The sequence below is a fragment of the Dreissena polymorpha genome, chromosome 14 (assembly GCF_020536995.1).
Source record: "Dreissena polymorpha isolate Duluth1 chromosome 14, UMN_Dpol_1.0, whole genome shotgun sequence".
Classification (NCBI taxonomy): domain Eukaryota; kingdom Metazoa; phylum Mollusca; class Bivalvia; order Myida; family Dreissenidae; genus Dreissena; species Dreissena polymorpha.
The window spans coordinates 2,887,065-2,900,103 of NC_068368.1; the positions used below are offsets into that span (position 1 = coordinate 2,887,065).

Genomic DNA, 13,039 nt, shown 5'->3' on the forward strand with positions numbered 1-13,039 from the left:
TTCTTCGATTACGTTTGTCGCTGCAGTCCATTCCTGATCTCCAATTCAATACGTTTATAATTAAAGCGGGTGTACTCTTCCCATTCGTAGTGCAAACAACTTTTTATTCGATGTTTAAAATAAGCGATTATTCGTGTCGTCTTTTGAAACGCCGTTGCTACATGTATGTCAACGTGTAAAAGCCGGATCAGCAAAATCATCGAGGATCCTTACATTTGAAATACAAAAAATGGATTGTTTTGCATATATAGATAATAACAGGTTACTGTCCCATCGTTTTGTAACATATCAGGCGAGGATTAGAATAATATAACGGCGAGGCTTGCCGAGCCGTTATTTTATTCATGCCGAGCCTGATATATTCCAAACGATGGAACAGTAACCTGTTTTTCTGTTTATCATACCACATTTTCCTAAAATCTGCAAAACAATCCATTTTTTATATTTAAATTGTATGTTGATTTTGCTGATCCGGCTTTTACACGACTTCAACTGATCCTATTTAGAAGGAAAGGAGAGTCCACTAAGTTTAAATGCGTTATGCATGATATGAAGAAAAGATCATTGTAAATTTGGTTCCACAATATGGCTTATCTAACAAAATTATTTTACAACGCATTCAACAAAATGAAATATGTAAATACCACATCATATTTCCTTAGCTATTGAACTTGATGAAAAAACAAAATATTTTTTTTTATAATCAATATCCTTTTTTAAAATTTCTTACATAGTATCCATGATTCATTGTTTTAAAGCGTTCCAACCAATGTAAATATAATATATTTAAACGATTAATTTATTGCACATTTACATAATTATTATTACAAATTTACGCATACAACTAAACGCAAACTAATATGCTTTCCACGTTGCATTATATTTTGTTCTTAACAAAGCCAAAAGTCCCGTAATATCTGGAATCAAACGCGAGATCGCCGAGGTAAATATCTCGGATGCGGTTTGCGACGAGCTCCTCAAGACAATCGTAACCATAATGATGGAAGTTCTGGTGGAATTTGTTCACGAAGAGCTTCTTGCTCCTAGCCAGATCCGGCAGATCCCCTGTGCCTATGACGCAGACGAGACGAACGCGTTTGCAATGACACTCTCTTTCGCCCCAATCCTTGAATCGCGCCATGAATGGCTTTATTGCATCGTCCGTCTCGGGTACCCCTGCAGTGTAATCATATTTTGAACACAAACTTCACTGATAAATCATATGTCCTTTACATTGTAAACATAATAATATGTACACATTTGAGGCAAGTATTGGACAGTATTCTTTTAAGTGGCAATAATCAAGTGCATCTACGTCATCTTCTAGAAACACAACTTTAAGATTGAGCATTATTGGTTCTCAAACATGTTCGCAAATATAAACTAGCACTAGGCGGATGGTCTGTCGCAGTTGATGAACATGTATGGACGTTGGTATAAAAATCTCCTCAAGTCAGATTACGATATGGTCCAATTGTGACCGAACCGTTTTGAAAAGAGCGCTATCTTTGATTTCTCCCTTGCTTGGTAATTGATTAAAGATATTCTAAATTCGCTTCTTTTTTGTTTTTTAGGGAAAATACAGATGCATGTTTTATTATCTGTCAAATACATTAAGATATACACATATGACTAAATTAATCAGATATATAGTCTGATTCGCGATTAAAACGTTGGTTTTTGTTTGTGTACGTTACCTTCTTTTCACTTTACGGCTAAGTTTTCTGCTAAATAGCCAATGTATTGGGTTTTAAAATAGATTTGAATGCAATAAACTAACAATATATAACACTTCAAATTGTCAATGTTTATATTTTCTGTTTAAGGTGATTATAGTTCTGTCCAGTTGCAACCGAGACTTTTGCACCAACCGTATTTTCTAAATACGTTTTCAAGAACCATTAGCGAACATACGGCCGTCTTACTGACTCAACTACAGTATACAAATTCCGCAGCCTCAACATCAATTCCCTCGTATCATCGTTAATTTCCGAGTCACATCAGTTATAATAGTACAGATTGCAGCCACTTCAATTATCATCGATAGAAAAGTCTTAAACGCCAAGGGCCGGTCACCAGGAATGATGGAGTAAACATGACATACTTTTCAATTAAATACAGAAATCATGAGAATGATTGTTGAAATGGTCGTTTATAAATAGCAAATCAATAAAAACTTCTGAAGATTTGAAATCATAAACTGTGCAGCTCCCCTTTAGTTGGTTTTCATGTTAAAGTCACGATACAATAAGGACCGATGCAATTAGAATAAGGGATAATATGAATAATGTTAGATCAGCCAATGCCATCAATGTCCCGGAAAAGGCTATAGTGATACATGAAAGGCAATAACGAATCTGTCTTTATTTATACATGTTTGTCTTATCCTTACCGAAATATAGTGCCATTCCATTTTTGCTAGGTGTTTACTGAAGATGAACCGAGTTGATAAACACTTGCGCACCTACCTAAATAAGAACCCGGTACACCAAGATGAGGGTTATGATTGAGCGTAGAAAAGAACGTTTCATCGGGCACCTGCGTCTGTCGCGTCCAGTTTAAGAGGTCATGGGCTCGCTGATCGTGCAGTACAAAATCCTCAAAGCCTCTATTGACCACAACATGCACAGACCCCTTAAACGCCGTGATGTTGTGAGGTGGTGCACCGGCCTTCTGCCATCGATCCCTGTTGGCTCTGAAATCAGTTAGAATGTCTGACAAATTAAACCCATATTGATGTACGTATGAACATATTTTAATCAGAACGTGAATCTATATCTTTATTTGATTCTCCTCTTCATAGTGTTCGATACACTTGATTGTGATGTTTGAAAGAAATAATGCAGATATATCGAATACTGTGAAGAGATCATTGTTTTAAATACTATATCTACTACTCAATTTAAAACAAGTATAACATGCTTTGTGAAGCCCAAAAACCGAGATCGATTAATAATTAGTATATAAACACATAACAAATAATGTGCATGTCAGTATTTGGATAATTAATGAATGTTCATATAATATAATTCGGATTGCCTAGATTGCGCATAATTTTCTTTTTCTTTTAATAAATGAAGACAAATGTCACTTTTTCTTTTAATAAATGAAGACCAATGTCACTTTTTCTTTTAATAAATGAAGACCAATGTCAATGATGTTGGTGATGGAAAGATAACTCAATGATGTTGGTGATGGAAAGATAACTCAAGCTGTTGGAGAACAGTGCGCTTAACTTTTCTGAATTTTGTCAGAGTTTCTTGACTCCTTTTCCTATACATAACTGTTTGCAAATCAAGCAACTCAATATTGCTTAAAATAAGTTCAGTATTTTTCAAAATATCTATCGTGATTAATAACATTGATTTTAAGCGGAAACGGTTTATTATTTAAATTAACACTATTTTTTATATTGATGGCAAAACAGAAGATCAGCTTGACATGACAACTATAACAAATCAAAATTGTTATTGAACGTGCCGTATTGAACAGTTCACAGACCATATCTAGTTTGTATTTTTATGGTTTAAACACGTAAAGTATTAAGGTTACAAGGTGGTAGGTGATCCAAGATTTAATTTAATCCCGATATAGATCCTTCCTTGAGCTTCATTTTAAGCTGAGAAAGAAAATATGACGAACTATATATATGTATATATATATATATATATATGGCCAGTTGCGGGGTATATAAAATATCAATTTAAGACCTGATTGTTATTTTCGATATAAGACCTTATTGTGCAATTTGAGAACATTACATCCCCTACCCCTACACAGTAATTAAAGATGTCTAAAACGCGGAAAAGTATACAGACCCCGTTTTTTATATTGACCCTGTAAGTATAGTCTGGAAACTACCAAGACCGCGTTACTGGCACTATGTATTAGTCTCTTACATAGTGTTAGGGTATTTATGAGTCCTGGTCGGATCGTGCCCAAATACAACTATGTTTTCATGTTTGTAAATAAACGTTCATGTACGTTAGAGATGTGTTGCGGTGTAAGGGTGGGGTATATAACTGTGTACGGGGATTTCATGTGAAACGAAACTTTACAACATAGTTCTTTGAAAACTAAATATACGTTGAGTTTAGTTTACCTTTTGAAAGTTCCCTCAATATCATTTGATCCATTGTATGCCTGTAAAATGCGTACAAGTTCGTAGTTTGTTCTCAGTGGAAACTCTTGTCCAGTCAGATTAATAAAGTATTTCCACGCTGCACTTTTTTTCCAAAGCTCTCCCATGCAGAGCAATTCTGGCTCGAGAACGGTCATTGTACCCCACTGAACGTTAAATCGTTTTGATGTCATAAACACGTTATCAAAGCACCTCGCAATTGAAGACATAGCATCGTATGTGGCTTGATCTGTTTTGGAGTCAACGTGTATGCAATAAAAGTTCTGTGGTCTGTAAATGGCGCGTAAAAGTCTCTCCGATTGTTCAATGTCTTTGTAAATTAGAAGACTGAACGCTATTGGAAAGTCACGTTCCACTTCTGTTAAATGATGATTAATATATCCACGCAGACGTTTAAAATATGAGCAATTCTTTGTCATTTCTGAGTACTTTTGGGGATACAGGAAGTTTCTAATTTGTGTAATGTTCTCTGAACGTTTTATTTCATTTATATCTCCATGGAATATAGCGTTGCAGTTTACATCAGTAACTATTCTGGAATGATGAAAATAATGTTTGTGTGGTAAGTATATATGTTTTAATTTATTGTCTTGTTTTATATATGGTTTAATGATATTTAACAAATTTGAAAGCCCGCTTAACCTCACTGAACTCGTGGAATTGTTTTTGCCCATTTAACCAAAAAGGTATAGTGTCTCGTCTGTAATATTATATCCGTTAACATGAAACATCGGGTTATTTTCATAGTGAGGCGTAGTCTGAAAGCTCGCTCTTATGTTAACATTCTGTCTATAGCCTTGGGTGAACACATCGAAGCCTTTCGTCACAAGACGAATTTGCTCACGAACGTCATGCGAATAAAAGCTTGAAACATCCTTACCAGATGAAGTTTGATTAATAAATCTTGTAACGTTTTGTAAGGTAAAGTTGTTCTCCAGCAAGTACATACACGTCCCAAGGAAAGCGACGATACCAAACAGAGTTATGTATCTGGTGACATTTGACATGATTCTGACCCCTGCTGTTGCTGCTATCTCGCAATTCTGTAAGAATCAATATTAAATTATTTATTCAAACAGCTGCGCAAATAATGACAACAAAAGAAATATTGAGACAAATTTATCTAACTGGCACTTTTATGCTAAACGTGAATGTATTGACGCAAAATACCGTAACAATTTAGATGTAAGTCCGTACATACAGTGCTAAAATTCTACATAACACAAATAATCGACCAAGTTCTGTCTTATCTGTTTAGTATAAAGTATTAAATATGCATCCTTTCGCAGATATTGCGATACGCAATATATCACCAGATGTAACACTTAACGTGTATGTACATACAGCAAATGTATTCCGAGCGTGGAAATTAATTTAAATCGTGTAAAAGTCGCTCTTTATCTACATATAACTGTTATTTCAAATTGAATCTGAATTAAATGATTTTCGCCACCAAATTATCTAATATTTGAGACCATATGCAATATTTTGGTATTTGCGACTTTTAGTGAGAGAAGGGGTGTTTTCAATGAGACTTAATGCGAAACTAGTTACATCGAATATTAGTTTTGAGGATTTTTGTTTGTTTTGAACGACACGCGCTTCGTTCACCGTAAGGAAATCGTATCAGGTTTTCTTCCGGCGTCCTTATCTAGAATTAATAGTTTTTATATTTGAACACCTGTGCGCTATCCGAAAGTCACATATACATAACTCCTCTTCGGTCTTAAAGATTTTTAATTATCCTGTGAACACTTTGTTAGAAATACGAATCTGTTAGACATCGACTGAGGTTACTGATTATCATAGAATAGACGGGTAGGAGATCTTTATACATCAGACTATCCAAAGACCTATCAATATACAAAGACCTATCAATATACATGTATATTGATAGGTCTTTGTGTTTATATTGATAGGTCTTTGGACTATCCCATTTTTTAATTTTGCGTGTGATATTTTTGTAATGATTACACGTAATAAATGTTAAAGAAGTAAATCGAAGAAGCGTGGCCCAAGAAATGAAGAAGTCGTTATCAAATAGATAAGCGTTGCTGCCTTCACATGTCCAAACGCGGAATTTAACCAATGGTAGAAGGAAATGCATTCGAGTGAAGGTCATGAGATGTATAATCTCATTCGGTATATACCTTAACTATGTTATCACAAAAAGGTTAATAATTGCAAATGTATTCCCGTATAGAGTGAATTTGATAAACTGTTGTTCTTGCTTTAAATATTAAGTTGGTATTCGAAAATGAAAGGTTTTTTATATTGTATTTACTTATATATCCTATAGTCATTCTTTCAACATATTTCTATTGGAAAAAACAACATGTTTATGTGATTGAAAATAGTTTTTATGTTTCAAAGTTTTATATTTGTTTGCAATTATCCGTATTTATGTTGTAACCTACTTAAATGTGTGTTCTGTTTTTTTTCCACCATGGCATATATTTGAAATGAGATTAAGCAATTTTAATCGCCCTTTTATTGTGTTTGAAAAAGTCTCTCGAAATTTGCAGATTAGACATCAAGATAACATGGGGACAAGATGTGAGTGCGCGATATTATTTTGCGAAATTACGTTGCAAAATTTTGCTGCACGACATTCATATTACGAGTTCGGATCGTTTTCGTGTTCTCAACTTTTTCTATCCTTGGGTTGAACATTGAAAAACACACATCGCTATGTATTATTCACGCCTAAAGGAATGTATTTTTTCCAATCGCATCAAACTGTTTGGAGCATTACAAAAAATAATGCATGGTTTATCAATGCTATAGTGAAATAAGTAAAATGATACCCGATTAAACTTCATATAATCATGTTCCGTGAACTTGGACTCTAAGATTTAGAGGATAATACACGGCTGAGCCGGGCCGGGCAGTGATAATCGGTCCGCACGCAGCATAACGGCCCGAGGGCTTTAGCCCGAGGGCCGTTTGCGACCTAGGGCCGATTATCACTGCCCGGCCCGGCTCAGCCGTGTATTAACGTCTATAATACATATCTTACTTTTATACTAAATTATAGATGGGCACAGGTTTTGAGATTCAACTGTATTGTGTAACCTTAAAATTGTGATCCGCACACACATAATAATTTTACGACGACACAGACAGTTACGTGTTTTGCGGAAGGAGCTAAAAAAAAGAGGATATTTGTGAAATAATTTGATGGTTTACGAGCTTAAAAGTTAACAGAGGTAACCCTTTGTCCTGTAGTCGAAACCAGGCAATGCTTTACTTCAGTTAGTGCACTTTATTTGCTCAATATCTACATGTAATAAGGATACTGTGCTATCAATGACAGTGTTGAATAACTTTCATGAATATTGTCAAAACAAGAGCCAATTTTAGCCATATAGATCTACATGCTGCTTGGGTAAGTAAATTCATTCTTTAATGAAATTGTCAATTATTATTTGTTTTAACCTTGAACTAAATAGACAGTCCATTGAATCATGCATGATCACACAGAAATCAATCCTGGTTCCAACCATGTCAAGCCTTTCGATCCAAATTGAAGGCTGTTTTACAGGCCACAGCTTGTAAGTTCTGAGTCGGGCAGATTTATAATTGTGTCGGGCGAGTAACTTGTTCCCTTTTTATTTATATTGATAGTAAATTACAATTTTCAAGACTGGAGGGTAAATTGAAATGATACTTTCAGTAATTTGAAGACTGATGGTCCGAGTCTTGATAATTTTGCCTTTAAACAACCTTTTAGAAGCTGGCATATAGAAAATGTCCGCCACGTTCACTATAGTTGTTTAGTACTATTTACAGTAGGGTTTATGGTAAGGGTTTTTGTTCTAGTTAGGGATTGGGGTTAGGATTAAGGTTAATAATTTGTTAACTTTGACAACTGTCAAAGATAATTTGATGACCTTGTTTTGTATATGTGGTCCTGATTGCTTAGAAAGTCAAGGTTCTTGGTTCCATCTCCAGTTGTAGCCTTGAAAATTTCGTTACTGCAGTCTTAAATTTACAAATAATTTTAACGAACTGTTTCCGCAAACAAACAATTGTTTCACAAAGGCTTCAATAAGGGAAAAAAATTGCTTTTTTCCGCTACCCAGACCGACCGTTTTTTCCCCAGACTCCAGTTATTTCAAACAAAATTTAGAATTTGACATATTCTTTCATGGCATTTTGGTTTTAACAGCATTAATTGATTTGAGAAGGGGTCTATGAGCATTGTAAACATAAAGTATGATAATAACAAAGGTCAAGAGAGTCTATTTTCTAAAAATAAACACTTAGGTAAATAAAAAAAATAAAAAAAAATATTTTCTACGTTACCTACTGACCCTTTATTTTTCAAAGCAGAAAAAGCCATTTTTTGGGGGCCTTTACTTGCTACTTGGTATAAACAAAGAAACTTTGACATTAAATTGTAATAACATTTTTTATTATGTGTATTTTTTCAAAGACAGTTCCAAGTATGCATTTTTTCAATATATACAGTATATAAAAAGAGCAGTGTCTTTTCATGTTGAATTTATTAAATAAAATAATAAATTGAAAGGCTCTGTCGAACAGTTGGCAACATGTAATAAATTCAAACTGAACGCACAACATTTAATATCATATTCTTTTTATCAAATCTGTTTTGCTGAAGTTCAACAATTCACTGTTTTTTGCAGTCTATACACTGCTGATACAATGGACTCAGCATTTGACACCAATTTCTTAGTTTTTGAAAACAAAATTAACTGGGCCATTAAATTTGCAGTTTGAAAACATTTCCCTTGGGCTTTTCAAATTTTGGAAACTAAGTGTTCCACCTGGGCTTTGTCTAACTGGAAAATCAATGACATTTACAGATTGATCATTACAAGCTGGAATTTGCTCATAAGAATTAATATTTCGAAGCGTTTGCTCAATCACTGGTTAACTGGTCCCCCGTTGAATATAACCGTTGATTCCGTTGACTATAATATACAACAGGTACAGGCTAATGTATCGGCAATTTTAATTGGATAACGCAAAGACCAATCGGGACCGCCGACGTTAGAATGTTATGGTTCGCACGCGGGGTTTCCCAGATAATGTTGTTCTAATCTCTCTATCATTCCGTTGATAATTTCAAATAATTTCCACTTTTAAGTAACGCGAGGATATTATGTATCATGCAGTATTCAAGTTGCATATGTATTATGAATCTTATTTGACTAGAACGAGCTTTTATTCTTACCTGTCAGCTGTCAAAAAGTTCGGGAAAATAAACCGGAAATGGTACACGGATTACTTCCCCTGAACATGTTTCTAGAAATAACCGGTCCAATATTGGACCGGTAAAATTAGCCTGTACCGATCCCTATATAGAGAGTATGCGATAGATAAGGGGAGGTAACCAATCTAAATCACTGGGTCCATTTCTTGAGGCAGTCTAAGTATTTCTGCGTCAGACATTTCATTGTCATACGCGACAGTAGTACAAGTTGATGTTGCAGAGCAATTCTTATGAATAATTGAAGACATGTTTTTTTGTCTCTCTGTACTGATAGCATGATAAGAGTTGAGACTCATCAGATTCTTGTGGCCAGACAATTGTGCTACTTCAGTAGGAGGACAGCCAGCATCTAAAAGATTGCAAATAAAAGTTTTCCGGCCAGAGTGGTTTACATGGCGGGCTGTAAATCCAGCGCTCTCGCTCATTTGTTTCGCCAAAGATCCCATTTTATTTTTCCCCATTGGTTGGTTCACAAACCAGCACTGGTATTTTGCTTTTGCTTGGTGGTTAATTCCAAGATAAAATCTTGCTTCTGGATGAAGTGCATTTAAAGGTCTTCTGCTTTCATACTTCTGATACATCTTTACTGGGCAATGTGGATCACCTGTAGAGAAATTTTTTTTTTTTTAATATTTTGGTTGCATGCAGCCATCCCAACTTCAGCCCTTTGGCCCATTTGGCTGTTTCCCCCAATAGCCCCGAACAGGATCTTGCTGGGCATGTTCATTGTAATCTTAGTGGGAACACCCAGTAAAGCATATTTTGATTTTATATTTACTTTTAAACAGATGTGTACCTGGTTCTTCAAATATCTTTGGTTTGAACATCCTGGGATCTGTGTTGATGCCTTTCCTAGTCTTTGTGGCTCTCTCCGTGTAGGACACGTACCTAGTTCCATCTGCCAAGTTGCCCATCTCCAAATCACCCCACAGCATATTTATATGTTCTTGGCGTCCCCTCAATCCGAAATGCATGGTATTATTGAGACAAATAACATTGATAATTAAGCGATTGTGCAGAATCTGAAAATGAAAATAAGGTGAAACTGAAAGTGAAAGTCGAAATATAGCATGGATGACATACATGTACTGTAGTCTACTTGAAATCTGTATTTGCATTTCGAAGCAGATTTAATAGAGGCTTTAAATATATTAAAATCGTGACGGTAGGTCAAAGATAGGATAACAAGAATAAAATGTATTCGAAATGGTTTTGAGCAGTATATTTTTAGCTTTTTGTTTATAGTATCGGAGTGATTCCCCTTGTTGACATGGTGCGATATAAACAATTTAGGCTACATACAACAGCACGATTTGTTTGACAGTTAAATCAGCTGATATTAAATCTGTATTATAAAGTGACTTTAATGTTTAGATTCCGAAATTTACCTGATCCAAGAAGCTTTTTCTGGTAGAGCATCTGTATCTCATCCCTAGTGAAAGGATCTGCCCTCTTCGCCCGATTACCCAGGCCCTTCTCCTTCAGGTCGACACCTTTAGCTCTAAGCATCTCCCTTGAATGCTTGAACAGTTTATCTGTCATGATATCATGGGGGTAGTCCTTATCACTCAGATATCGCTTCATACTGCCCTGAATTCTTTTCAGAGTCCCAGGTTCAAGATCCTTATTGGTCTTGTTATGCTTAACACTCATGAAATATCGAGCTATATTCATGTCAAGCTCCCTTGGTGGCATCTCTTAAAAGTTTTGTTCTTGGTCTTCACGGCCTAGCCAGTCCTTTAAACGTTTCACGTCACTGTTCGTCTTCTTTTTAGTATTTGAATTCTTTTTACTTTCTACGAAGGAGTACGTGTCTTCAGCGGTTACGGATACATGCTTGTCATGATTCTTCTCTATAATATAATCTAAATCCATTATTCTATTGGCGAGCGCTTCTAACGTCTTCTCCGTCGCGGCCATATTGGTCAAGTGATGACGTTACGGGTGACGTTGACGTAACGCGCAAACATTCTGAGGGCGATTATAAATAATCGGCCCTAGGGCCGAATATTTATAATCGCCCAGCAACGGTGATAATAGCATGAAAAACTGTACAATTTTGTTACTATAAATAGTAAGGTATGTATTATATGATACAGACACGCAATCGTACATTATTGTTGATAATAAAGACATATTAATAGAATTATTGTTAAAACTATCTTCAAAACGGTCTGCACCGTAAGTTATTACACGAAAAATGCACGTTGAACAATACTATGGCGTACACATAAGAAAACAAATATTAAGTCGTTAATACAGTATTTTCTTCGCAACAGACAATTTATTTTAAATGGTAATTATAGTGTACCAAATTGAACTATTAAGGGGTTTGCAACCGGAAAGCGACATTTTAAAATAAATCTCGCGGTCTCACAATCTCTAAGTATGCTCACGCGAAATTTTGAATACACGATTTAACCCATTTATGCCTAGCGTTCTAAAAAAAGAACATTGCAAACAGTGTATACCCAGATGAGACGCCGCATAATGCGGCGTCTCATCTGGGTCTGCGCTGTTTGCTTAAATGAATTTCTTTATGGAATATTCTAAATATAGAAATAAATACACTTGACAACCCTAATTTTGAAAATAAAGTGATCCAATTTAGAAGGATGGGAGAGTCCACTAGTCATGAATGGGTTAAAATCGCGATAATAATTCCTGCTTGCGTGTTTGCAGCTTACTCTCATTGCAAATAGAGTTTTAAATAATACATGCATGAATTTAACCCATTCATGCCTAGCGTCTAGAAAAAAGGCCTTGGCAAACAGTGTAGACCCAGATGAGACGCCGCATGATGCCGCGTCTCATCAGGGTCTGCACGGTTTGCTTAAAGGAATTTCTGTAAGAATTATTCTAAATATATATATATATTTATAAATATACTATACAACCCTAATTTTGGAAGTAAATTGATCCAATTTAGAAAGATGGGAGAGTCCACTAGGCATAAATGGGTTAAGGGGAGAGGGGGAACATGGAGCATGTGCCACTTCAACCTCCAGCTGACCCCTATATTAAAAAAAAATTAACAACTTTGTGCGATCATATTGATCAGTATTGCTGATCTAAGACCAATGGCTAACAGAAAGTGTAAAGCGAAAGTGGGGGGGGGGGGGGGTGCATGCAAGTGATCCAAAATCGTAGGTTCATATTTAAATGTTAAACTATCAGATGATGCCCCTTATAGCAGCTGACATCGTGTGGACATTTTTCGATCCGTATCGCTCAAATAAAAAAAATATCGGGACACATTAGGTATCAATGTCGCAGATTACAACAAGTTGATCTTTATCGGTGATTTATAACACCACTTTATCAACACCGTGTGCGGTCGCATGCTTTGATTTGTCTTGTTGGCACTTAAATAAATATTGTTGATTATTTTATCACATGCCATACCCTGTTTCCCATGTAATATAACCATTACATATTTTCTTTAAAATTACACATGTGAAATACAACATTTTAAAGCGTTTTCATTGGCTTAATTTTCGTTTATTGACCTATTGCATGTTGTTATTTTGCTGAAATTACGTTGCAACGTCAAATGACGTCACGAAATGTTAACAACATTTGGGATTTATCATTATGCTTGCGTATATATTTATTTAATTTGCTCATTTAAAAGCACATGATCAAAAAGATCTGAC

The 13,039-nt window shown here is 35.4% G+C and overlaps 1 protein-coding gene across 6 annotated transcripts in view; it reads right to left on the reverse strand.

Annotated features, from left to right (window-relative positions):
- Positions 1-783: 783 nt before the first annotated feature.
- Positions 784-13,039, reverse strand: part of LOC127858756 (beta-1,3-galactosyl-O-glycosyl-glycoprotein beta-1,6-N-acetylglucosaminyltransferase-like) — a 311,044-nt gene continuing 298,788 nt past the window's right edge. For 3 of the 6 annotated variants that reach the window (XM_052396028.1, XM_052396027.1, XM_052396024.1), the window contains 3 exons: positions 4,103-5,184; positions 2,469-2,695; positions 784-1,176 (listed from right to left, as the gene is read on the reverse strand). In XM_052396028.1, coding sequence (XP_052251988.1) covers positions 878-1,176; positions 2,469-2,695; positions 4,103-4,815 — 1,239 coding nt within the window. In that variant the 5' untranslated portion in view covers positions 4,816-5,184 and the 3' untranslated portion in view covers positions 784-877. Of the gene's footprint in view, positions 1,177-2,468; positions 2,696-4,102; positions 5,185-5,752; positions 5,997-10,179; positions 10,406-10,771; positions 11,237-13,039 lie in introns of those variants that run through there. The other 3 variants (XM_052396025.1, XM_052396030.1, XM_052396029.1) reach the window with 3 other exon arrangements.